Source organism: Monodelphis domestica, chromosome 1 (genome assembly GCF_027887165.1).
Source record: "Monodelphis domestica isolate mMonDom1 chromosome 1, mMonDom1.pri, whole genome shotgun sequence".
NCBI lineage: Eukaryota > Metazoa > Chordata > Mammalia > Didelphimorphia > Didelphidae > Monodelphis > Monodelphis domestica.
In genome coordinates, this window is record NC_077227.1 from 381,311,230 (window position 1) to 381,337,933 (window position 26,704).

At 35.2% G+C, this 26,704-nt stretch overlaps 1 protein-coding gene across 2 annotated transcripts; it reads left to right on the forward strand.

The window, feature by feature from the left end:
* Positions 1-211: 211 nt before the first annotated feature.
* On the forward strand, positions 212-21,954 carry C1H5orf47 (chromosome 1 C5orf47 homolog). Of its 2 annotated transcripts, XM_007474033.3 has the most exons (5): positions 214-919; positions 5,007-5,080; positions 8,665-8,764; positions 12,078-12,126; positions 19,677-21,954. In XM_007474033.3, exons 1-5 carry the CDS (start codon positions 436-438, stop codon positions 19,693-19,695), a joined length of 726 nt encoding a protein of 241 aa, XP_007474095.1. In that variant the 5' UTR covers positions 214-435; the 3' UTR covers positions 19,696-21,954. The 2 variants fall into 2 exon arrangements, with proteins under 2 accessions (XP_007474097.1, XP_007474095.1); XM_007474035.3 differs by lacking the exon at positions 8,665-8,764 and having other exon boundaries at positions 212-919.
* Positions 21,955-26,704: the final 4,750 nt, after the last annotated feature.

Genomic DNA, 26,704 nt, shown 5'->3' on the forward strand with positions numbered 1-26,704 from the left:
GTATGAAAGGCAAGTTAAGACCTAAAAAAGTGTCAAGGTCTGTACTTGATTGACTGGGGTAATAGGAGGTAGGTGAAGGGAAGGGGTGGGTAAAACTAAGGCTAATTTCCTGGGAATTTCTATTCACTGTTCTCTACAATTCTCCTCCTTCCCTACTCCACCTCACCCCAGTCTGGTCTCACCAATTGCTCCTTCACTCCATGTCTCGTCTTGTCTGATCAGCCCAGGTCACCTAGGATCCTTACAGTCCTTTCTCCTTTCCCAGCTTCCCGTGGTCTGTCCAATTCCTCCTCTACTCCAGTTCTCATCCCTGATGCCTTGCTCCACCATAGTCTGATCTGGTCAATTTCCCAATGTCTCTTTAATTCTTCTGGGCCCCCTCCCAGACCAATTCCTACCCCCTCTCCTCACTTGTCTGATCTGCTTTGTTTCCCAATGGACTCTACAGCCTCTTCCCCTACCCCCTCCATCCTCTCACCGTCTTGTCCTCCTACCCCTCCTAAACCCTTTCTCTGCTTCCTCCCCATTTCCCCTGGGGGGTGTGCTTGCGGAGGGGCCTCGGGAGAAGTGGGCGCAGAAATGGCGTCACCCTCTTGGGGACCGCGGCCTTTGCCCCGCTGTGTTTACGCGAACTGTTTCGGCTCCCATCCCTGCGGGAGGTCTATTTTCTACGAAGGCCTCGGCTTGTGGAGACTGCAGCGGCACGAGGCTGGAAAGGAGTCCCAGGAGGTGGAGGCGGTGATGGCGGCTACGGTACCGGGAGGCAGCTCGGAGCCCACCCAGCCAAAGGCAGAAAGACTTCCGGCGCCGAACCTGGGAAAGCAGACGCTGAAGGCTCACAGGCCTCCCCAACGGCTTGACCAGGTCGCTAGGAGAAGACAGGGGAAGGCTCTGAGGGCCGGGGACCGCGCCAGGAAAGGTGGGAGAAGAGGAATGACGTTAGCCTGGCTCAGGGTGGGGGTGGAGTGGGTGGGGAAGAGCTGGGCCTATGGCCCCAGGCCACCTAGGCTTGCGACTCCGGAGTCAGGAGTGTCTGGGCCAAGCTCACTGGGGGCTCCTGAGCCTGGGGCTGCGGTGTCTCCCCTGCACGGGGCCACCTGAAGAGTGCGGTCTTTACCCCTGAGCCGCTGGCCTTTAGCAAAGGCTCATCAACTCCCTTGGTCTCAGTTTCTGATCTTTAAAATGGGGGTGGGAGGAGAGTAAGATTGAACCAGATAGTTTGTAAATCCGGGATTTCCTCATTCTAAGACAACTATCCCATTAGCGATCTTTTATGCCAGTTTCTGATTATATTAATTTAATCATATTTTATTATAAAGTCTTAAAATGCTCGTCTTTCTCTTTTATTCATTCTTTGTTATTAATTTTTTTTTTTAAATCAAGTGATTTGGGGGAACAGAGCCTTGGTCTGGTTCCTTGGGAGATACAAAGTTTAGCTAAGACATGACCCTTGCCTTCCTAGAGTTTAGAGTCAAATCAATAGATGATAGAGAATAGTAATGAACAATATTAAATGCTAAGAGAGGTACAAAGCAAACTGTTTTGTGAGGAGTGTTGAAGAGGAAAGATAGAGTTCCTGGATTCAAAACCCACCTCAGCCCTTTTCATTAGTGTAACTCTGGGCAAGTCAAATCATTTCTCTCTACTTCAGTTTTCTTCATTTGTAGAATGTTGGACTAGATGACCTCAATGGTCCCTTAAAAGCTTTAAATCTATGATCCTGTGACTTAGGAGAATAGGTTCTTGTTACCAGGATGGTAGAAGGGGCATAGAACCTTAAAGACTTCCAAGGATGGATAAGATTAAAAACATTTTTTAAACTTTATTTTACTTTTTTCAATGAACAAATTTTCTCTATACACTTCTAACAATGGAGGGGGAAAAAAGAAAAATATTGTGGGTCTAAAGTTTTTCAAAATTGTTTTTCTTTACAGTGTTGTTCTTATTATTTAAGTTCTGATTCTGTTTACTCTGCATCACTTCATAGAAGTCTTCTCAGGTTTCTTTGAAAATGTCCCCTTCATCATTTCTTACAAAGAAACAATATCATATCGCATTCATATGCCATAATTTGTTCACCTGTTCCTCAATAGCTACCCCCTTAGATTCCAGTCCTTTGCCACCAAAAAAGAGCTGAAATAAAGATTTTTTAGATTTAGGTACTTTTCCTCCTCTACTCAAATACAGACCTAGAAGTCAGGCAGTCATTTGGAATTTTATCTTGATATATGATGTCACATGTTCTTCTAGGCCTTTCTGCTACTCTGTTTTCCAGTTTGCCCCTCTCAGACTTCTTTCATAAGAACTAATTAATATCCTTGCCTTCTTCATCCAGTATCTGTGAAGATGGTGTTTTGAACCTAAGCTCTGAATTTATATTTATCCCCATGAAATTTCATCTTATTTGATTCAGTTTTAATTTCTAATCCATTGAGATGTATTTGGGTGTGTGTTCTGTAATCTAACACATTATTTATGCTTCCTAGTCATGGTATTTGCTTATTTGAGAAGTGTGCTATCCCTTTAAGTTAGAACAAAATGTTGTTCCATACAGGTTTAAGGAAGATGTTAGATTAGAGAGATCTTGCTGTAAATCAGAGTTCTTAATTTGGAGTCCATGAACTTTAAAAAAAAAAGAAAAGAAAATTTTCAATTGTATCCATTTCTTGTGTAGCCATGTGTATTTTCTTTTATGCATTTAAAAACATCATTCTTAAAAGAGGTCTATAGTCTTTACTAGACTACCAAAGGAATTTATGAAACTAAAGGTTTAAGAACTCTACCTAAGGTATTACTGAATCATTGTTGACTAGTTTTTGGATTCTTTCATTCAACTAGTTTCAAATCTACTATCCATCTTATTCTTATCCCTAAGGACAGCAAGAAGATTTTATCTTAAGTGTTATTAAAATCTAGGCATACTATATCAGCCTCATTCCTTTGGTTGACCAGTTTTGTAATTGTTAAAAAAAATAAAATGAATCCAGAATGACTGTCCTTGTTTAAGTCATTAAGTGTTCACTGATTCCTTATCTAAATGCTCATAAGCCATCACTATAAAAAAGTGTCTACTAGAATTTTGCCAGTAATAGAAGCTCACTGATTTCACTGACTATGAAGTTTACAGACTTCATATGGCACCTTCCATTAAAAAAAATGGAAACATTTGCTCTTTTCTAGTCCTTTAGTATTTCTCCTACCATTAAAACATAATTTATAGTGGGTAGCTAAGCACTCACAACTACCATTTTTTCCCCAATACCCTAATGTATTTGTGATTTGAACTCATTAAACTCTTATTTTCTCTTCACTTAACCTGAGTCTCCACCTTCTGCTAACCATCTCTGTTTTCCCATTCCTAGTCCAAAGATCCCTCTCCTGGGAAGAGAAAACCAAAATTAAAAAAGTTAAGTAGGTCAACTTTCTCAACATCATCCATTATTATCTTTCCCTCTATCTTAAAGGAGTGGCACAGCCCTTTCTTTGATCCTCCTTTAGGCTCCTCAAAGATCAAAACTAACCACCAGTGAAACAACCAAAAAGCAAAATACCTCATTGTTAGCCTTCACCACCAAGTCAGTTCATTTGAGGCATTTACTCTACCACATTCTTTCACTCTGATGTACTTTTTGGTTTCCCTTTTAGCTTCTTGTTCTTTCCTTTTTTACATGTCCTTTTTAAAAAAAAATGGAGTTTGTTGATGTTTTTCCAGTATTTTCACTTCTTTCTCTGTAAGCTCCTTTTCCCCCCTCTTCATTGGGATAGGTTTTTTAGCTCAAAATCTTACAACACTAGAAGTCAAACAAAAATTATAGTCATAACCAATAGAGCTGAAACTCCAGAAATCATCTAGCCCAGAGTGTCAAATATATGGCCCACTGCCACCAGAGTCAGATTAAAATGTAATTGGGGAATATTAAGCAAAGTAAAAATTAGAGTCCATCATAGAGAATATTAATGTGTAGTATCTTAAGTCAACATGCAGCCTGTAGGGATCCTTATCTAAAGGTTAGTAGCTCTTGTTATTTGAGTAACACCACTGATTATAGTCTAATCTGATGATTTGCTCATGAATAAACCAAAACTTAGAAAAGTTTGATGAGTTTGACCATAGCACTTAGGCTAAGATTTAGCCTTAACTCTGTCTTCATAGATGAGGAAACTGAAATTCAGAGAGTGCTATTGATTTGATGAAGGTCAACTATATCACCATTGGCAAAAATGAAAGAATGTGAAGAACTGGGAAACTTTATTGCCACTTCTGTCTTACAGTAGAAGTTTCATCTTGGATTATATAGCCTACTAGTGTATTCTATTAGATCGTAAACTGTGTGAAAGTGGAGTCTTAAAATTTTGTAAATCCCCCAACAACTGGCATAATACACTGCATGTAACAGATGCTAAAAAGATGTTTGTTGAGTTTAATATAATTCCATTCTCCATGAATATAAATCCATTCCATTCCAACCTTTACCTCAGTTAAATTTTTTAAACGATTTTTCTTATGAACTTAAGTCACCAACAAAAAACATTATAGAAAAGGACTCTGTATGAAATTGAACCCAGTACTGTTTATTTTTTAAAGAGTATATATCAAATTTTTAAAGTTCTGGTCCTCAGTTTTTATATGCTTGGACTAGATAAAGCCTTTAAAAAACTTTGAGCACTTGTCTTAGTTTTCTTATGTGTAAAATGAAGGGATTGAATTAGATGATCTTTAAGGTTCCTTCTAGCTCTAAAAATCTATTCTATTAGAAAATGCTTAGATACTAGTGGCAGATGCTTTGCTTGTTGTTCTTAGGCTTTAATCTATAAAAGCAATGCTTAGTGTTTTTATTTCAGAGTATGGAAACAAAGCAAAAAAATCCAAGATACATTATAGTAGATGTCTGTCCTATTTCTATTCTTTCAAAGATGGAAATCTCTAAGTTGTGTGACTACACTATATAACAATCTTATTATCTAATTCCTTCCGTCACTTTTTTAAAATCTTGTTTTTTTGTTAGAAAATGTCAGTGATACATTTGAATTCTACGTACCTTTGAATGAGGCTGGCAAAATCACAAAGAAGAAGAAAAAGGTAAGATTAAAGATAGAGATGAAAGCCACCAGTTAATTTAGTGTTGCACTAAGGGCAGATGCCCAAAGGTAGCCAAAATAAAAGAATTTTAAAAGTTTTGGAAATAATTTTTGAGATGAAAAAAAGGAATTACTTGAGTAAAAAATCAGCTTTTTTTGTGTGTGTGGAAATAATAGTTTAATAATTGAAGGGATGGAAGGTCTGTGTGACTCAAGTTTCAAGGCTTGTGAAAGATATTATAAATAATTCAGAAAAAGATAACAGGTAATTGATAAAGTTCAAGAAAAGTTCAAGAAAAAACTATATATTTCATAGGAAAAGTTACATCTTACTGTGATATCCTTTTTGGTATCCCTGAGCTCTGAAATGAACACCACATTTCTAAGAGATGGAAAAAAATTCCTAGTTTGGAAATCATTAGAAATCAGCTTGTTTCACAGAATCATATGGTTGTCAATGACCCCTGAAGTTACATATCTTGCACCAAGTTAACAATGCTCAATAATATTTCTTATATGTAACTATCTAACCTTTGCTTAAATTTCCTATAGTTGAGTGTAGAGAATTGGGGACTTTCTGAGAAATTTCTGAGATTTCTGAGAAAGTTTATTTTAATTTTGAATAGTTATATCCAATTAGGATTGGTTGATTAATGTCCCTTTAAATTTTCTGTTCTGTATGATAAACATTCCCACTTCATTTAAACCTTGAATCAAACAATAACATTTATTAAGTACTATATACCAGGTATGTGAATTTACATTCTATATATATACAGGTATATAGGTGTGCTATATATGTGCATGCACATATATGTACATAAAATGTATATACACGTAGACACAGAATTGTGAGGTAACTTTTTTTGGTGGGGAGTTAGGGGATTAGAAGCTGAAGTGATTAGGAAAGGCTTCATGTAAAAGGTGGTAAATCTTATGTTCCATGGGCTTTAGTTTCTTGACAAGAACTTCATAATCCTTGGCAGTGCTTTCCAGGATCCTTGTAGAAATATCATTTGTCCTCATAGAATCTCTAGAAGTATATAGTATAGTAGTTATGAGTTTGACTTATAAAGTTCTCTTCATATCCTGAGGAGACAGTGCAACTACCATTTTTAATGTGAGACCAAAAGATAGATGCCAAGGTACTCTTAAGATACTCCTATTTGCAAATGGCATTATCCTGATTTCATCAAACCCAGAATATCCATAGAGTCTCTTTAAGATCTATAACCATGCAGAAGAGTTCTACCAAACTCAGACAGAAAAAATGGCCAAAGATTACCTATTATCTAAGATTATGAAATGCAGTTGGGTGGACAAACAATAGAACTTTTCCATCAATGTATGTAATTTAGATGTTGCATGATCTGGGCTGGAACTTGAACACAAGGAAGAATTTGGGTTAGATTGTCTTTGGGAAATTGCACAGCTCTTTTAATAGCTTCAAGTTTCTCCCTGAAACAAAGGCTCATATCTTTGACACTGCTCATCCATTGATGTATGTCTGAGCATCATAAAATATTAACATTTCCAAAAAATTCAAGTTTCAGATCATTCAAGAGGTAATGGAGAATGGAAGAGTGAGCACGAGTAGGCTGTAAAATGTGACAGATGAGGAAATTTTTAGAAGCAGTGTAAATATGTCATCAGAGAAATGTATGACAAGAAAAAAACAGTGTGGGGCTGGCATGTTTAAAGAGCAAGCAAGTATAATCACACCCTCCATTAGTATACATTCATTTTCAAGATATCCTGAGGAGAAGCCCAACAATTTTAGATCCAACCTTTACGGTGAATTTTGAACATGATTAGGATTCAAATAGGACTCAGATGAGATGAGTAAACACGCATGGGTTGAGATCTATATCATTGGAGAGAGTATGTACACTTTTGAGGTCACAGATCAATTGAAGTAACATAGCAAAAATATGTTATTATAAATAAAGAGTCTTCTAGAAATAACAACTACTACTGAATTTTCTGACAAGTGAAATTTTAAGTCTTATTTAAAAGTAATTATCTTTGAATACAACTACACACATTATGCTTTTTTATGAAAGTTGAATTCTATGAAACTTCAGTTGGTGAAATAAAAAGTTATCTAATATGACATTCTAAGTTACAAAAGTAAATAAAAGGAGAAAACTATTAAATCTCTCCTAGAATTTTCCTTTGTATTATAGCCTAAGATAACTATATCTGTAATGGGGGCAATTTTAAAAAATCAAGCTAAAGCTGTTCTAAAGGCACAGAATCTTCAGTTTGGAAGAGTATTCAGAAGCGATCTAGACCAACCTCTAAGTGAATAAAAATTCTTTTGACAATACGTGTAGCAGGTGGTCTTCTGGAACTACTTGAAGACTTCTAGCGAAGGTAAACCTTATGAGATAACTCTTTCAACTCTTAGCTCTAGGAGTGTCTGGGGTGTTCAAGGAAGACTAGCAATTCTTATGTGAGGGCTTGCTGAATCCTTTTAAGGGCTGCTCATCTAAAAGTATTCACTTTTCACCTAACTTTTACCTCTGGGTCTAAGAAGCTGTAGTGTGCATAGAGGCCACACTTCAGGAAAACTATCTCAGCAGAGGATTAAACCAGGTTGAGGGTAACTGACAAACCTTTTGAAGAGGTAGGGGGATGTTTACCTCAAGAATACAAAGATTTCCCCTTCCCTGCAGATTGAGCAGAAGAAAACAATTGTTCCAATGGCTATGAAAGCAGGTGCTACAAAGGGCTTAGAGTTTGCTCAGACATAAAATCCTAACATTAGCCATTGCATCCTGGGCCATCTCCAGATGGTACATCTTGACTTGTCTTGCCACCAGACTTGGATGACTGGAAGAGTGAATGAGGTGGATGACTTTTTGCAACTTTGCTTCACTTAAATCGAATTCATGAGCAAAGAAGGGTCATTGGACCTCTTTGAAAGGAGGGATGAACATCAACAACTGCTCTAAATATTAGGAAGTTTTTCCTTATATGAGCCTAAATTGACTTAATTTGTATGTTCTACTCTTTGCTTTTGATTTTGTTCTCTTTATGTCAACAGATCAAACTTCCTTTGTTATCAGTTGAAAAACGTAAAATGATTTGCTCACATTCTGATATCTAGTAAGTTGTACAAGTGGCATTTTTGAACCCAGTTCTGCCTCTTAATTCATATGAGATCTTTCCATTATACCATGAATCCATTCAGGTTTAAGGTTTATGCTCTTTGGTATTTACATATGAAAAATCAGTATTTAGACATGTCAGTTTTACTACAAAATAAAGAAATAATGAGTCATAACTGGTTCTGTATGCCTATATATACCTTACTTTTCAAAAGAAACTTCATTTAATATTGGTAGCAGATATGCTGAAATTTACTTTGAGTGAATAACATTCCACCTGGAGATGAATTAAAAGCATCAATGCAATGTTGGAGAAAAACTCAAGGTAGATTTTAGGTCTATGTTTCAACAATGAATGAAAATGCAAGGAATATTCTGATGAACATGCATCATGGTTGAGTTATTCCTTTAGAATGAACCTCTTTAAAGGTTCTCAACTAGTTGGCATTCCTTATGGTGTTTATCTTTTTAGCATGCAGTATGGGACAGTGTATACAAAGTGATTTCCAAGATGCTGAAAGAAAACGAAAAAATCAGAGACAGAATGAACTTCAAACAGGGTTGTTCTGAAAGTAGGTAATACTTTATTTAAGATTGAAAAACTTTTATTATAGGTTTGGTCACAAAATAAAGGTGCTTGTACTTCATCAGCTCTCATAATTGTCATGTGCAGAGTGCATAGTCATCAATTTCTGTTTCTTATAATCATTACTCTTTTTAATTACAACTCCCTTTACTATATTTTTTAAAGTATTGTCTCTACAACTGGTGGGAGGGGAAAGGTGTTTATAAGAATGAGAGATATGGTACTGAGTGGAAGGGTATTCATTCTATTTAAAGGATAGCAGGCAAATGAAACAGACTTGTTTTTTTGAGGTATAAATATTTCAAAATAGTGCACTTTTGAACTTCATCTAATGAAGTAAAACGTCTTGTCACTTGTGTGAGTTTTTTAGAAGTCACTTAATTTTTCTGGATCCCAGTTTTCTCATATGTAACATGAAGTGATTAGACTAAATGAACCTCCAAGGGCTTTTAAAATGTATAATTTCATGTTCCTTCCTTAAATACACACTACAGCTCAAGCCCTTGAATGATAGTCTTCATACAGCTATTTTTTTCTTTCTTTTTTTTAAACCCTTACCTTCTGTCTTGGAATCAACACTGTGTATTGGTTCCAAGGCAGAAGAGCAGTAAGGGCTAGGCATTGGGGGTTAAGTGAGTTGCCCAGGGTCACACAGCTGGAAAGTATCTGAGGTCAGATTTGAACCTAGGACCTCCTGTCTCTAGGCCTAGCTCTCAATCCACTGAGATACCCAGTTGCCCTTGATACAGCTATTTCTAAATAATGAAAGTGCACTATTCTTTTTTTTAAATTTATTTAGAATATTTTTCCCATGGTTACATGATTCATGATTTTTCCCACACTTCTTCCCTCTCCCTTCCTGGAGCTGACAAGCAATTATACTGGGTTATACATGTATCATTGTTCAAAACGTATTTCCATGTTATTCATATTTGCAGTAGAGTGTTATTTTAACATCAAAACCCCAATCATATCCTCATCGAACCACATGATTGATCATATATTTTCTTCTGTGTTTCTGCTCCTACAGTTCTTCCTCTGGATGTAGATAGTGTTCTTTCTCATAAGTTCCTCTGGATTTTCCTGGATCATTGCAGTGCTGCTAGTAGAGAAGTCCATTACATTCAATTGTACCATAGTGTATCAGTCTCTGTGTACAATGTTCTCCTGGTTCTTCTTTCACTTTGCATCACTTCCAGATCGTTCCAGTTCACATAGAATTCCTCCACTTTATTATTCCTTTGAGCACAATAGTATTCCATCACCAACAGATACCACGATTTGTTCAGCCATTCCCCAATTGAAGGGCATCCTCTCATTTTCCAATTTTTTTTTGCCACCACAAAGAGTGCAGCTATGAATATTCTTGTACATGTATTTTTCCTTATTATCTACTTGGGGTACAAACCCAGCAGTGCTATGGCTGAGTCAAAGGGTAGACATTCTTTAAAAGCCCTTTACACATACTTTCAAATTGCCTTCCAGAATGGTTGGATTAAAACACAACTCCATCACTAGTGTATTAGTGTCCCAATTTTGCAACATCTCCACATTACACACACACACACACACACACACACACACACACACACACACACACACACACCTATATGATGTCTAGGACAGTCTAGATCATGAATGCTGGGAAGAAGTCAAATGTTTAGGTGCTGGGAAATCCAAAAGGAAGGGATGAGGGACTTGATCCTTATAAGGTATCAGAATTTTGTATTCAGGGTATTAGTCTCAAAAGAAATTGAGCAAATTTAACAGGGGGCTGGGCTCATTTTGACATCTAAATACAGAGATGGAGACAAACAATAGAGGTTAATTGATGGTGAGCTGTCCATGGTATGATTCTTTGGATTGATCTCTGGATCTTATTTAAATGGTCTAGTAGATTTGAGAACATCTTGAGAGGAAGAATGGTTTTCTTTGCATTATTGAATGATGACTGGATAAATAAAGTATTTATTAGCACTTAATATGAACAAAGTGCTATGCCACATCTTGGGAATACAAATTAAATAAAAAATAAGAGTCACTACTCTCAAGGAGCTCACATTCTCATGGGAGAGACAACATATAAGGAAGGTTTCAACTGCAAGTTAGAAATGGGAAAGTTCCATAGCCATTAGGTTGCAACAGAAAAACCTTCTTCTGGATTTCCATTGGTAAACTTTAATCACTTTCTGATGCTGAACGATTTCACAGTGCCAAGGAATTTGGTAGTAAAAATTTCCTTTTCATCAGTAGTTGTGACTGTAGTGCCTATGTGGGTAGCTGCCAGGCTGCATATCCACAAGGTTTGTTTTTCAGAGTTACTGCTGGGGACATCATGCTAACAGTATTGCTTTTGTAGGCTTTTTGACCTCGGGGTCTTGGGCTGTCTCCATCAAGGACTGAGAGGAAATACTGGTCAAGGTAGTGGTGCTGGTTTCATTTGCCTGACACTTGCTTCTCCTTTAGTATATTATATTGCTTCAGCTAGGCTGACTTGCCTGCCCTAGGTGTGGCAGTTTATTGATAGGTAGTGAAGATGGCTAGCCTCTTCTCTTAGGAATTACTTCACTGGATGATATAATTGAGGGTTGGGCTAGAAATAGGTCAGGTCAGACAATCTAGGGCTGCTACTCTTAAATATCTTGAGCCTATCTGACTGTTGGTAATTGATCAGTTGGTGGTGGTGATGAGGAAGATAGACCATTTCTCCATAATGCTTTCTCCCCTTAATGATGGCTGTGGGCACTGGGCTAGAAGCAAATCTAGTGATCTGTGGCTATAGGAGGAAGCCACTAAATGAATAAAGAGTCAGGATCATCTCTATTTCTATCAACTTTTGCAAAAAGCCATTCATTGAATAAAGAGGAAACTGGCTTGGGGATTTCTAGAGATGAAACTTTGAAAAAAATGAAAATGAATTCTTATCATCAGTGTTTTTTATCACTTCCCCAAAGTGCTTTACAGAATATACCAGAATGTTAAGCTGACAAATACTAAGTAATGAAAATTGATGAGTGATTTAAAAATCCTATTCATGAAGGCAGCTGGGTGGTTCAGTGAATTGAGAGCCAGGCCTAGAGAAGTGAGGTTCTGACAAATCTGGCCTCAAACATGTACTAGTTTGTGTGATTCTGGGTGAGTCACTCAACTCCCATTGGCTAACTCTTGCCACTCTTCTGTCTTAGAACCAATACTAGTGTTGGTTCTAAGATAGAAGGTAAGGTTTTTTTTTAAACCTATTTATGGGAAAGCTGTTATTAAAGAAGTGAGATTTTCCATATGCTCTTTATTCATTCTAGATGGTGACCTGGCCCAAAGTACAGAAGATGAGTCCTTTCCTCTCTCTGGGTGAGTACTAGAGTAGATTATAACTTGTGAGTTAAAATATGGATGAGTTTAATTTTCTCTCTTTTACTGCCAACTTTCTGTTACATGGTGTTTGCACCTATTGCTTGCTTTTATTTTTTGAATTAAACATTAATCAAGCATCTATTGTATATAAACCACAGTGCTAGGTATTGGGTGAAATATAAAGATGAATGAGTGATAAAGCATTTATTGTTTGCTATGTGCCATATACTGAACTAAGTGCTGGGAAACAAATACAAGCAAGCAAGACAATTACTGCCCTCAAAGAGCTTAAGTTCTAATAGGAGGAAACAAAAGGGAAGCCAGAAATCAGAAGTACAAGTATAGGATACATGTACTATACAGTAATATTTTTGGAAATGACTGGAAACTCATATGGAGGCTACTTCTGGGCAAAGTAAGGCAAAGTACTTGAAATGAGCGTAGGGACTGTGAAGTAAATAGGGGCAGAAATACATTCCAGGCATGAGCATAACATTGGAAAGTCAGGGAGGCAAAACATGCTGAATATAAGATTGGAGGGAGGAGGGCTGAATATAAGGAACAAAACGACAAGTTCAGTTAGTCCATAATTTCTGTGGTAGGGAGCAGTATTTAATAATGTTGGAAAATTAGGTTAGGGCCAGGTTGTAAGGAGTGCTAAATATGTAAAACAATGACTTTATATTTGCTCCTTTAGGTATCATGAATTTATTGATTAGAGGATCTGAATTTCTTTAATTTTAAAATGGGGTAATAACATTACCTCTCTTGCAGAGTTTTTGTCAGGATCAAAGGAAATAGCATTTGTCCAGTTCTTAGCACTCTGCCTGGCATATAATAGACACTATATAAATGTTTATTCCCTTTTCTACCCTCCTTTGGTCATGTAGCATTGGCAATGTCTATTCTACATCTGTTGAAAATATAAAATAATTCTTTATATCACTGTAAGCTTGAATTCTTTAAAATATACAGTCATTATTAATTACTCAAATTCTGAATCAGTTGAGTGATGTTCCATTACCAATTGTGTAAGGCCTCTCTATTCCAAGAATCTAGCCCTTCAAAAAGCTAACTCCAGTCTGTCTTCTGAAACTTGTTTATTTAACTTTCCTATCTAAATCTACAAGAGGAACATTCTAATGCCAGCCCCCTGCAATTATTTTTCTCATATATTTTAAGTCATCCTTTCCAACTAAGCCTTACTTTTGAATCTTGACTTAAAGTTTGTCTTTCCAAGAATATTAATCCTTCCAAAGAACTTTGTGGGCCTGCTCAGGATTACTATACAATTAAAAATTATCTTCCCTGTTTGAATGTGGAGATGGTTTAGCTTTTGTCTTTGTATTCCCATTGTTATGCATTTTGCTTGTAGGTACTTTATATATAACAACCTTAGCTAGTATTTACACATTGGTTTAAGATTTACAAAGTATTTTTAAATGTTATTTAATTTTATTCTTATGATAATCTTAGGGAAAAAATGCTATTGTTTTCCTCTTAAAATAAGATAAAAATAAAGGTGGGGAGAAGAGAAAAGAAAGATTGAATGTATCAAAGACTTCAGGATGGAAGAATCTCAAAGACATTGATCATAAACAGATATGTCAATAGGAAAAACATAACAACTGAAAGAAATATAGCTTCTAGATCTAGCAAACCATTTTAGTCATATAGGAATAAATAGTGCAAAACAAAGGAAAATGATCCAACACTTGATGAGGCAAATAACCCTGGAGAAATAAAGGAGAACGTGGAACCACAACATGCTCTTCCTGTGTAGCTTAACAGAGAAATGAGAATTGTGAGAGCAGAATTTATGTCCTGCAACAGCAAAAATAATGAAAGTAGAAAACCTTGAATCTTTAATAGCAACCCTCACCAAAGAAACAAAAGAATAAACAATTGATTGGGAATGCAATTTTATAGAAGTTAAAGACAATCTAGAAGAAAAAAGCAAAAGAAAACTGTAAAGTCTACTTGACTTGAGAAAGGAGTTGGAACCTCTGAGGGGCAAGTGGCACCTAGAGGAATGGGAGAACATGGATCCAGGGAGGAGATTTCTAGAAAAGTCTAGAAAAAATAGGTGTCTTAATGTCAATAATTAGCATTACTCTGAGAATGAGGTGCAGTGGAAAAGAGGAATCCATGACATAAGCTTTAAAAGATGATGATAGCACCAAGAGTATAGAGAGATCCTAGAATGGATACTTTGGAAGCTTTGATTGTATGAAGAATACACAGAAAATAGAACCAGAATCAAAAAATAAAGACAGGATGACTGTAAGGATCATGAATCATAGAATGAGGGTCTAGAAAGAAAAGATGGATGAGAGTGAAAGACATCCTTTTTCTAAAGTGGTACAAAAAATAAAATTAAAAAAACCCTAATTAACAAGACTAGATCAAGGAGTGTAGAGGAAGATGGAATCTACTTGATAAACTGAAAGGAAAAAAGAGGAAATAGAAATCTATAACCAGATAAAAAGCAGGGGAGAGGAACTAATAAGGCCCTCAAAGAAACTGGATCAAATAAAAAGAGGCGATCAGAGCTGAGATGATGAGAACCAATGAGGAAAAGGCTACCTTAAAAATAAAGTAATTGAAGGAACAGAGTACTTTGTTTACATCAGAATAAGGAGAAACACAAAATTTGAATAAAACCCAATTTTAGAGAGAGAGAAAAAATATAAACCTACTGCTTATAACTTTAAACATAAATAAGTTAAACATTCCAGTAAAATGAAATAGAGTGACACATCAGCTGAGAAAACAAAACCCTACAATCCTTTGCTTATAAGAAACACATTAGAAAAGCAGAGATTAAATAAAATTTAGAGTGGAAAAAAATTTGCTATGCATCAAGTGAATTCAAAAAAGTAAGAGTTGCTATTATGCTATCAAAGCAAAAGCATTCAAAAAAATTAAAAGAGATAAAGAAAGAAACTATATAATATTGAAAAGAGCCATAAACAACAAATCAATAGTAATAATACATTTATATACACCAAATGCCTTAGAATCCAAATAAAGTAAATATCTGAGTTTCAAGAAGATATAGATAATAACACAACAATGATAGGAGACCTCAGTATCTTTTTACCAATTTTGCACAAGTCTAACAAAATTAAAAGGGAAAATATGGAACCCTTCAAATTTCTGGAGAAAGTAATTTTAAAAAACATGACAAATTCCAAATGAGATAACAATAGAATATACATATTTCTTAATACCACATGGAACTTATTTGAAATTTGGCCATGTACTGGGCATATAATGCAAACAAATGTAAAAATATAGATATAATCAATTCATCCTTTACAGACTATAAATGCAAGAAGAAGAGAAATTAGTTCAGGAACCTCTAACAAAAGATACGGACCCAAATAGAGACTTAACAATTAAATTTTAAATTGTGAAGTTGCCAAAGAAAAAAAATTACAGAAACAATGGCTATCCAAAAGAAAATGATTATGATGAAAAAACATGCCGAAATTTCTGGGATGAAGCTAAAACAGTTCTTGGGAAAAATCATATCCTTACAATTATGTATTAATAAAAAAAAGAAAAATATAAGATTATTAAACTGAATATACACTTAAAAAGTAGAGGATTAATAAACCTAAAATAAACACAAAAGAGATCTTAAAAATTTGAGAGGGGAAAATATAAGTGGAAATAAAAAAGCCATAGAAATGATGAAACTTTAAAGCTGCTTCTTAAGACTAGAGGATTAATAAACCTAAAATAAGCACAAAAGAGATCTTAAAAATTTGAAAGGGGAAAAGATAAGTTGGAAATAAAAAAGCCATAGAAATGATGAAACTTTAAAGCTGCTTTTTAATACTAATAACATTGATAAACCTTGAGCTAATTTAACTAAAGAGAGAACAGAGAATCAAATAAATAAAATAAGCACAGTGAAATCACAACAAAACCAGAAGAAATAAAAAAAATAATCAGAACATATGAAGCATATGTTAATAACACTGAGAATACAAAAGAGATAGAGGAATACCTTCAAAAAAATGAAATATGCAAATTATCAGAAGACAAGACAGTTCTTAACCCAATCCCAGAAAAGAAAATAGACTTAGTTAGAAGGGAATTACCAAAGGAATGAAAAAAGAAAATAAAAACTTTGGACCTAGTGAATTCTCAAGAGAATTCTATTAAACTTTAAAAGAATAATTAATATTCATATTTTAAAAAACTGAGAAATAACCATCAGAATCCTTTTATGAGACAAATGTAGTTCTACTACCTAAACCAGGAAAAGATAAAATGTGGAAAGAAAATTATAGGCCAATGTTGAAGAATATTGACTCAGATTTTAAACAAAATCCTATCAAGTAGATTCAGGAAGGCAAATGGATTACTTTATCCAACAATATTAGTTATTATAATCAAGTGAGATTATACCAGTATGGTTCAACATTTGGAAAATAACCAACATAATTATTCATGTTAAAATCTAAAACATCCAGAACCACATGATCATCTCAACAGATGCAGAAAAATCTTTGACATAGTACAACACTTTTATGCTAAAACCCCTACATTGTGTAGTCATTGAATGACCTTTAATTTTAATATCATGAAAAATATCTAAAACCAAAAGCAATGGCAATATTCAATGAAGATACACTTGATCTTTTTAAGTGAATATAGGAATAAAGCAAGGATACCCATTCTCTTCACTCTGGAATAGTATTGGCTAAAGAATAGGGCTAAAGCAGTGGAAGTGACTAGACAAGAGATATCCAGAAATAATAGAATTCAGTGATCCAGTGTTTGCTAAATTAGAAAACATAAATTAGGGAAATTTGACAAAATCTATTGGGAAAACTGGAAAACAGTCTGACAGAAATTAAGCTTGCGCAACACCTTATAGCACACACTACCATCTAAATGAATACATAACCTAAAAATTAAAGGTCATACTATAAAAAAAGTTGATGTGTCTCTCACAATGATGGGTAAGAGATGTACTTTATAACAAGAGATAGAGGCAATTAAAAAATAAAATAGATATTGCTTGACACTGAAAAGTTTGTATACAGATAACTAATACATTGAGGATAGAAAGGAAAATGGTTGAATGGGGGAAAAAAATCTTTGTATCAAATTTCTCTGACAAGAGTTATATAGCCACGATTTATAAACAATAAGTTAAGTGGTCAGTGGTTATAAACAGTGCTTAAAGAATAACTTCAAAGTATTCACAGCCACATAAAAATACTCCATCTCACTAATATGCAAATCAAAGCAACTCTGAGGTTTCACCTTACACCATGCAAATTGACAAAAATGGGAATAATATTGAAAGAATTGTGGGAAGATAGCCACACTAATATGTTGTTGGTGGAGCTATGACTTGATGCAGACATTTTTTCCCCTGAAGGATTATGCTCATTTTTGCTAGGCAAATGATCCTTGGTTGAAGTACTAACTCCTTTGCCCTCTGGAATATTATATTCCATACCCTCCAGTCCTTTATTGTAGAAGCTATTGTGCTATCCTAATGGTGACTCCATGATATTTGAATTTCTTCTCTTTGGCTCCTTGCAATATTTTCTCCTTGACCTGGGAGTTCTGGAATTTGGCTATAATATTCCTGGAAGTTGTCCTTTTGCAATTTCTTTCAGAATGTTATTGGTAGATTCTTTCTATTTCATTCTCTGGCTCTAGAATATCAATGCAGTTTTTTTGTTAATTTTTTGAAAGATGATATCTAAGCCCCTTTTAAAAATCATGACAGTCATTCTTAGATTATGTCTCTTGGATTTATTTTCCAGGTCAGTTGTTTTTCCAGTGAGACATTACACATTTTCTTCCATTTTTTCATTCTTTTGACTTTGATTATTTTGTGATGTCTCATGGAGTAATTAGTTTCCCTTTGCCCAATTCTAATTTTTTAAGGAATGGTATTTCAGAATGAACTTTTGGACCTTCTTTTCCATTTGGCCAATTCTACTTTTTTAAAAAAGTTCTTTTTATCAATGAATTTTAGTACCTCATTTTCCATATGGCCAATCCTGCCTTTTAAGAAGTTCTCTTCAGTGCATTTTTGTAATTCTGTTCATTGGATTTCCCCCCTCTTTTATCAATGCACTTATTCAATTTTTAAGATATTAATTTCTTCAGTGTTCTTTTTTTTGTGTGCCTCTTTTGGGAAGCTGAGTCTTTTTTTTCCATGATTTTCTTGTATTACTCTCATTTTCTTTCTTCTACTTCTCTTATTTGACTTTTGAGTTACTCCATTAATTCTTTTTTAGGCTTGAGGGCAATTCATATTTTTCTTGGAGGTTTTAGATGCAGCAGTATTAACTTTGTTGTCTTCTGAGTTTGTGTTTTGGTCTTTCTTATCACCAAAATAGATTTCTATATTGAGTGTCTTTGTTGTTATTATTGTTTTCTCTTTCTCCACCTTTTTTTCCTTTTAATAAAAATTAAAAAGCTATTAATATTGGGATTTATACCTGTGGTGAAGGGAGAACTGTTTCAAGCTTCTTTGTGCACTTGCCTATAAAGCATATTCCAAATATAGAAAAATATAGTGGAGGCATATTAATATTCACTCCACTATATTTTTTCTATATTTAGGCTATACTAAAAATAGCAATGATTCCACATTTCAAAGATGTCCTTTCATGAGGGCATAATAATTAGGGTTGTATTTATTTACATTCTGATTAGTGTTGGCAGTAGTTGAGCTGTCTTAAAATTAACATTGTATATGAGAAAGTCTAACTCAAATAATTTTTGAGGAGCTTCTATAAAGCTGTGAAGTCTATCTGCAAAAAAGCAAGAACCATACCTTGAGTTCTTAGAGATGATTGCTTGCTTGAGTCTAGAAATGCTTGATGGGCCTAGGCCAGTGATAGTGAACCTATGGCATGGGTGCCAAAGATGTCACTCAGAGTGTTCTCTATGGGCACTCAGCTACTCCCACCCTACCCCACAGAGTTCATTACTAGAAAGGCAGAGGGACTTGGGAAGAACTGCTCCCCTCCCTCTCTCCATCATATCTGATGACATTTTTTCACATCCCCTGCTCCTCTGCCCAGCAGCCAATGGGAGTGCACAGCGGGAAGGTGGGAGACTCACAGGAAGCAGAGCTGAAGGGAAGCAGAGTGCTCAGGTCACTCCCCTACCCCTCTCTACACTCCCTGAGGACATTCCCCACTTCACCCACCCCTTTGCCCAGCAGCCCAATGGGAGTGCTTCCTCCCTCCCCTGTGTGGACCAAGGGTGGGGGCAGGGCATACCCAACACACGATGAGGGGCCTGGCACTCTGTCTCTAGAGTCTAGGCACTTATCATCAAGTACATAAACAAGTTGGTTGACAATATATTACTTTCTTAATAGTGCCTCCTCTCTGGAATGAAATGATTCAATGATGAATCTGTAGTGTGGCATATTGGTTGATTGTTATATATATGTATATATATATATACATCTCTATATATATATTTTTGATTGAGTGAGGGGAGAAATCTTGAAAATGGAGAAAGATAAAATTCCTTCTTTTTGTGTTATCTAGGAGAAACAACTCGTCATGAAATGATTGATTAACACATTCTAAAATGGAAGAGAGAAAAATTAATGGATGGACACTGACAACATCATTTGGATTTCATGGAATGTTTTGGTTTAGTTTCCTGGCATTTGGCTTGGCCAGTTAGCTTCTCCTAACCTTTACCCTGACACCTTTGGATTCGTTCCAATTGCTAATAAGACATCAGCAGTTTTGGAAGGGCTTTGAGACTCGACCTACCACTTAAGAAAGTCAAGTTGAAAAGCAGTTTTTCCTTTTTAAAGATAAGTCTAGGTATATACACTTTGTTGCCCCAGAAGACCTTTTTGGAGGTTGTTTTAAATCCAAGGAATAAAACATTTCCCTTGGAAATAGTGTTCTGTGGGCTTGTCTTGGATGTCATATAGGTTCTTCATTGTATCCATTCAAAGACATGAGAATTTAGGGTTATGTTGATTAGGTATCTTCTGTACCCTTAACATATAGCATCTCACCTCTTATAGAACATTTCTCTGAGGCATCACATCAGTATTGAGTTTTCATGGTCCCAAAGAAAGAGGGATTTTGAAATTACAGATCAAATATTTTCATTATTGTACACCATTATGAACTTGCTGCTGCTCTTAACCTAGGCAAGACAGATTTGAAGTAGATATATCTTGACCTCAATAGGCCTTCTGTCTTTGGCATGACTCAAAAAAGTGACTTAACTGTTGAAGACTTTGGAATTAGTAGTTCTGAAGGGGGAGAGTCATTAGGAGGGAAAAAAAGACCAAATAATATAAACTATCTGCTTTAAGCTTTTCAAAGAAGTTCAGTTAGACCTAATGTCCATTCAGAGACAATGGCCCTGGCAGTCTCAATCATATAGTCAGGTGTTTATGCAGCTTTTTTAAGTTCAATAGTTTTTTTTTTCCCAAGCAGCTAAAGATACTGACATTCTTAGGTTTAGGAATTCACAACAATCTTTGTTTTAGGGTACCTCAGTAGATTGAGAGCCAGGTCTAGAGATGGGAGGTCTTGGGTTAAAATCTGATCTCAGACACTTCCCAGCTTTGTGACCCTGGGCAAGTCACTTGACCCCCATTGCCTATCCCTTACCACTGTTCTGCCTTGGAGCCAATACACAGTGTTGATTCCAAGTCGGAAGGTAAGGGCTTAAAAAAATCTTTGTTTTAAACCATAGTAAATTTGCAAGTGATTCTGATAAAAATATTTCTTGGAAATATTTTGTTTCCTTTGGACCACCAACTGAAGGTGCAAGCTCTTATTGATTGGTGTTATAAATATCATCAGCCTCCACTATCCCTTGAAGATTTGCCTTTTGGGTTCTATTATCATTTCTTGAGATGCTCCAGCCATGCTGCTTACTTCACTCCCAGCTCACCTTATTCTTTGGACTGTCTCACCTCCCCACTAGTTAATTTGCCCCTGTGTGGACACCCTTCTCCCACCCCAATTCTGACTTTCCAGTTCCCCTTTATGTCTTTTCTTATTAGAATGCAAACTTTTTGAGAGTGGGGGTCAAACAGTTTTATTGTGTTTATATCCCCAGCACATGACTTAAGGTCTGGCAAATAATTATTTAATAAGTGCTCTATCTAGATCTCATATTTCTAGGCATCTCATCTTCCTGTATTAAAAAAACATGTTTATTATACTTCTTATCCTTTGTATAGATGAAGGGCTATGGATTTATAATATTTCATATACTATTAGATATAGTTGATAGGTTGAGTGATTTTGCTAAATTCATTCTATGTAACAAGGGATAGATATCTGGGTAGGAGATGTTTGGAAATGAAGGTGATATAAAACAAAAGATGCTAATTTAAAAATTCCATTCAATATTTGGTTGATTACAATCTTTTGTTTTCCGTTGTTCAATGTGATAATGTGTATATACTTCATAAAAATTATCAAAATGGATTCTGAAGGGGATGCACAATTATAAAATCAGAAAAATTTATTTATCTACTTTATGGATTAGAAGTGAATACAATGAAAATGGTTTAAAACTTAGCATATATGTTAGAACAGAAATTTGAATATTTTGTCACTCTTGGCAGTTATAATTGTAATTATATACATGTCTACATACAAAGTAATACAAAATGATATTGGCAGGTTAAATATAAATAATGCAAGTAGGATATATTAATGTAATTATTATAATTGTGCTGTTAAGATGATATCCTTCTATAACTTATTCAGCTTAATTGTTTGACATGTAGATTGTTTCCCATTGCTTTTAAAAATAAAAGAGCTATGACTATCATAAAGATATTACTAAATGTAAGGAAGGCCCATCTTTACAAAAAACATTCTAATGGTGGATTTGCTAGATTAAAGGGTATGTTTGATTTTGTGACTATTTCAAGATTTTTGGAAAATAGCACATTAAGTTGCAATAAATCTATAAACCTACCAGCTGAGTAATAGCGTACCCATTTCTTCTCAGCTCTACCAACATTTAATTTCATCTTTTTGAACTTTTTGTGCCAATTTGGTGGTATTCTCTAATGAAGTTACTTTAACTTCTTTTCATCTCATTTCTCTGAATAACAGTTTAATAGGAAACACAAGTTGTCTAAGTCCTTTGACCATTCCTTGGACATATATATCCTAAGAACTGATAAATGATGGTGAATCTCACTGAGAGGCTTCATAGAGTTAATATAATGTTATCTGTAAACAGAAGTATCTAGAGAACGTTTCTATCTCTATAGAATTCCTGTACTTTTGGATTTTGATTATAGCAACCTCCATCATAGTAGGAATCCCTTTGGTATGCATGTGTCCCCCTTTTTGGTGCCTTTTAAAAACAGGAGATCATCAAAGGAAATTCTCTGTCTACAAAAGAATGTTTCATCTATTGTAAGGAAAGTGTTGAAGTTTGCAGAGAAAAGTGGCATGAGACCAACAGGAAGATTCTGAAACTTCAAAGGGGATTAGGTGGAGACCAAGACTGTTTGGCTCTCTGGAGAATCTCTGGAGGTGTTAGCTGCAAATTTCTTTGGTGGATAATCATGTCTCTTCCTGATTCCTTGATTGCTGTATTTCATTGAGGTAGTTATAGTTCCTGGTGAACCTGATCCATCTACAGAGATTGTGAGATCGAGTCTGGATCCTTTTGGGATCTAAGACCTTCCCTGGCCCTAGCAAAGCCTTACACAGACTCTTTCCTTAAATCCAACACAGGAGGGTTTAGTTGAGGGCTTTAGTTAAGACCAGTGACTGGAGATTAGGGAGAATTAGAGTAAGAAGTTGACTAAGAATAAATCCCTTTGAACGGATTTTTAGATCTGGTGGTTATAGGTAGATTAACATTAGTTTAGATTATCCCAAATCCCCTTTTTACCTTCCCTTGTTTATTAAATCCAAAACTCTCCTGTGTTAATATAGTGGTCTGTGTTTATTAGCTCAGGGTCTGGCTCTGCCTGCCCTGGGCTTGGGTACCTTTCCCAAACCAGATTACTAGCCTAAAATACCACCCCCTGAAACAAACAGTTATATCACATCAGAAACATTTCTTATGGAATCTGTACATGGGAAACATCTCAGAGAAATTTTATGGCTGAATTTTATTCTATTGAATGCTTTGTTTTTTTTGGTTAACAAAATACAGTGGAATCTTTTATGCTGTGGCCACCAAATCAGTCTCCTGTTCAAGAAGCTTCAGTAATTTCCTATTACTTCCAGGATAACAAAAACTCTGACATTTAAATCCATTCACAGTCTGATTCCAACATATTTTTCCAGGTTAATTACATGAAACTATATTCTTTATGTAGAACTCTTTAGCCAAGCCAAATTGGCCAGTTTTCTGTTCCCCTTAGTGTGACATCCATTTTATGTCTCTGTATATGTTGCCTTCCATGTCTAGAGTACTTCCCTCTTCTTATTTGCCTTTTGGGATTCTTAGCATTCTATAGAGGCCTTAATTCTTGTAATTGTTTAAATACATTCACATACATACTTACTACATATATGTATTCTCTTATCTCTGAACTTGTATTCTCCAGTAGGATATAAGCTTTTTTTCCCCTTTTAAACCTTTACCTTCTGCCTTAGAACCAGGCAGAACAGTGGTAAGGGCTAGACAATGGGGGTTAAGTGACTTGCCCAGGGTCACACAGCTGAAGTCTCTGAGGTCATATTTGAACCCAGGACCTCCTGTCTCTAGGCCTGGCTCTCAATCCCCTGAGCTACCCAGCTGCCTCCAGCATATTAGCTTTTTGAAGACAAGGACTATCTTACTTTTGTCATAGTACCAGTATCCTAGTGCCTGGAATATAAAAGGTACTTAATGTTTGTTACTTACTTTTATTTTGTATAGATTAGATCCAATTTATTACTTTATTTTCTTGACCTTGAGTGCTATTTCCACTTGAAGAATATTGAGTGTGAGATATTAGGGTCTGGGTCTAAATTTATGCTTTCACTGCTACTATGAGGTTTGATTACCATATGAAGACAAAGAGGTTTGTTCCTTTTCAGTTCTATATGTTCCCATTTCAGTTTCATTTATGCTTCTGGGAGTTTGACTTGGTTGGTTCTCACATCATTCATTCCATTTGTTATTCATTATTTTATTCTGTTTTTTTTTTGTGATGATGTTTCTCACAAAATTATCCAAGTAAAACCTTTTACCTTTTAAAACTAATCCTCTTAGTATCCTTTATCCTTTAATTCTGTTTCTATTATGGTTTTAAAGAGAATCAATTGATTTTCTTTCACTTACTCATTTGGAAGGTAATTTCTATTTCTATAATTCTGCAGTTTAGCTGAGCTTTACACTTTCTGTATTGAAGGAAAAATTTTAAAAAAGTTTTGAAGGAACCTTTCCCAATCTTTCACTCTCTAAGTAAATAAAAGACTTTCTATTTCCTTCTTTGCCTCCTTTTCTTTTCCCCCCTTTTCTCCTTTCTCATTCCCCCATCCCAACTGAAAATCTAAAGAATTTTAGTCATTTACCTTGGATTTAATGAACTATGTAAAATTTCCTCCTTCTATATCCTTCCCTAGTGTCTTTCCTGAGTTGTAGTTGCTCTTTACTAACTCCCTATTAGACATTTCTAACTGGATGTCCAGTAGACATCTTCAATTTAACAGATCCAAAAGAAGGCTCATTATCCTTTCCTTTCTTCCCTTCTTAAAGCCTCCTTTTCTAATCCTCTTTATTACTAATGAGAGGATTATTATCCTTTTAAACTCAGGTTTTTAACTTAGTTCATTCTTGACTCCTTACTCTCATTTCACACATGCAACCATTTGCCCAATCTTACCATTTTTACCTTCACAGTATCTCTTGTATATGCCTTTTTTCCATTAATAAACCAACACCATAGATCGTAGTTCTCATCTCTCATCTTTATTATTGAAATAATCTTTTCATTGGTCTTTGACCTTCTTGCCTCAAGTCTCTTCCATTCAACCAGCTGCCAGTGATCTTTCTAATGGGTAGGCTTAAGGAGTACCAGCTTTTAAATTATATTATAAATCAGAAATTATCAAAACTGTCTGGTACTGGCCAAGAATTAGAAAGGTATGCCAGTGGAACAGAACAGACATGTGACATACATCAGTAAAAGATTACAGTAATTTTGTATTTGATAAAATCATTGCTCCATATTTTTGGGATAACAACTCACTATTTGGTAAAAATTGCTGGGATAATTGGAAGCTCATTTGGCAGAAACTAGGTATAGAACAATATCTTACATCATTCGCTAAGAGAAGATCAAAATGGATACATGACCTAGACATAAAAAGAGATAGCCCAAGTAAATGAGAACAACAGGGAACATGCTATCTACCAGATTTATGAGTAGAAGAGGAATTAATGAGTCAACAAGACATGAAGAGTTTCAAGAAATGTAAAATAGGTAATTTTGAGTACATTAAATTGAAAAGTTTTGCACAACACAAATGCAGACAAGATTAGAAGAAAAACAGAAAGGGGGGGGAATTATAGACAACTTCTCAAATAGAGGTCTCCTATCTAAAATATATAGAGAACATATCAAATTTATAAGAATAAGAGCCATCCCCTAATTAATAAATAGGCAAAAGATGTAAACAGACAATTTTCAGATAAAGAAATCAAAGCCAAATATAGGTATAAGAAAAAATGCTCTCAGTCACTCAGTCACTCCTGATTAGAGAAATACAAGCTCACACCTATCAGACTAGCTAGAATGACAAAAAGACAAAATGACAAATACTGGAAGGGATGTGGAAGAGTGGGGACACAAGCTCACTGTTCATGGAGTTTTTTATTTCCTTTCCTTTAAGTTACTGGGGCAAAGGAGAAATTGACATGCTCAATGATCCTATCATGAATTCTTATTGTCAGAAAATGAGGTTGGGATTATAGAATTACCTAATGGACTCAAACTAGTAATCCCAAATTTGTAATGTTGATGTTTTAGGAAGAAGCTATTCTTGCCAGTTTTCCAGGAAAGCACTATCTTACTTAGAGGGAATCAGAATAGACCAAACTAAGCCTGGAGACCATAGCTACTTAGAATAGTTTAGAAGTTGTATCCTTCCTAGTTTGAAGAAGAGATGGAGGTATAGATTAGACCTTTGATTTCAGTGTTTAATGAGGAAATCACTTATCAGTAGAGGCCATTACCTTCTTCTGAAAATTATAGTCTTAATGCATATTTGTAATAGTTTTCAGTAAGTATATTAATTGAAAAATATAATAAAAAGTAAGTCTTAGAGAGTTGTCTAGACATAAACCAACATCTTGCTCCATATACCAAGATAAGGTTAAAATAGATTAGTGATTTATATATAAAATAAGATATTCTAAGTAAATTAGAGAAGCATGGAAAAATGTACCTGTCATCTGTGGGTAAGTGAAGAATTTGTGTCTGAACAAGAGATAGAGAGAATTGCAGAAAATAAAATGGATAATTTTGATTACTTGCAACTAAGAAGAAATTGATAGCAAGTTTCTCAATGAAGGACTTGTTTCTTAAATATATAGGGAACTGAGCCAAATTTATGAAAATATGAACCAT

Coding starts and splice junctions, on each gene's coding strand:
- C1H5orf47 (XM_007474033.3), top strand. CDS start 436: ATGGACTCTACAGCCTCTTCCCCTACCCCCTCCATCCTCTCACCGTCT. Junction 920..5,006: donor CGGGGACCGCGCCAGGAAAG/GTGGGAGAAGAG, acceptor TTTTTTTGTTAG/AAAATGTCAGTGATACATTT. Junction 8,765..12,077: donor CAAACAGGGTTGTTCTGAAA/GTAGGTAATACT, acceptor TATTCATTCTAG/ATGGTGACCTGGCCCAAAGT.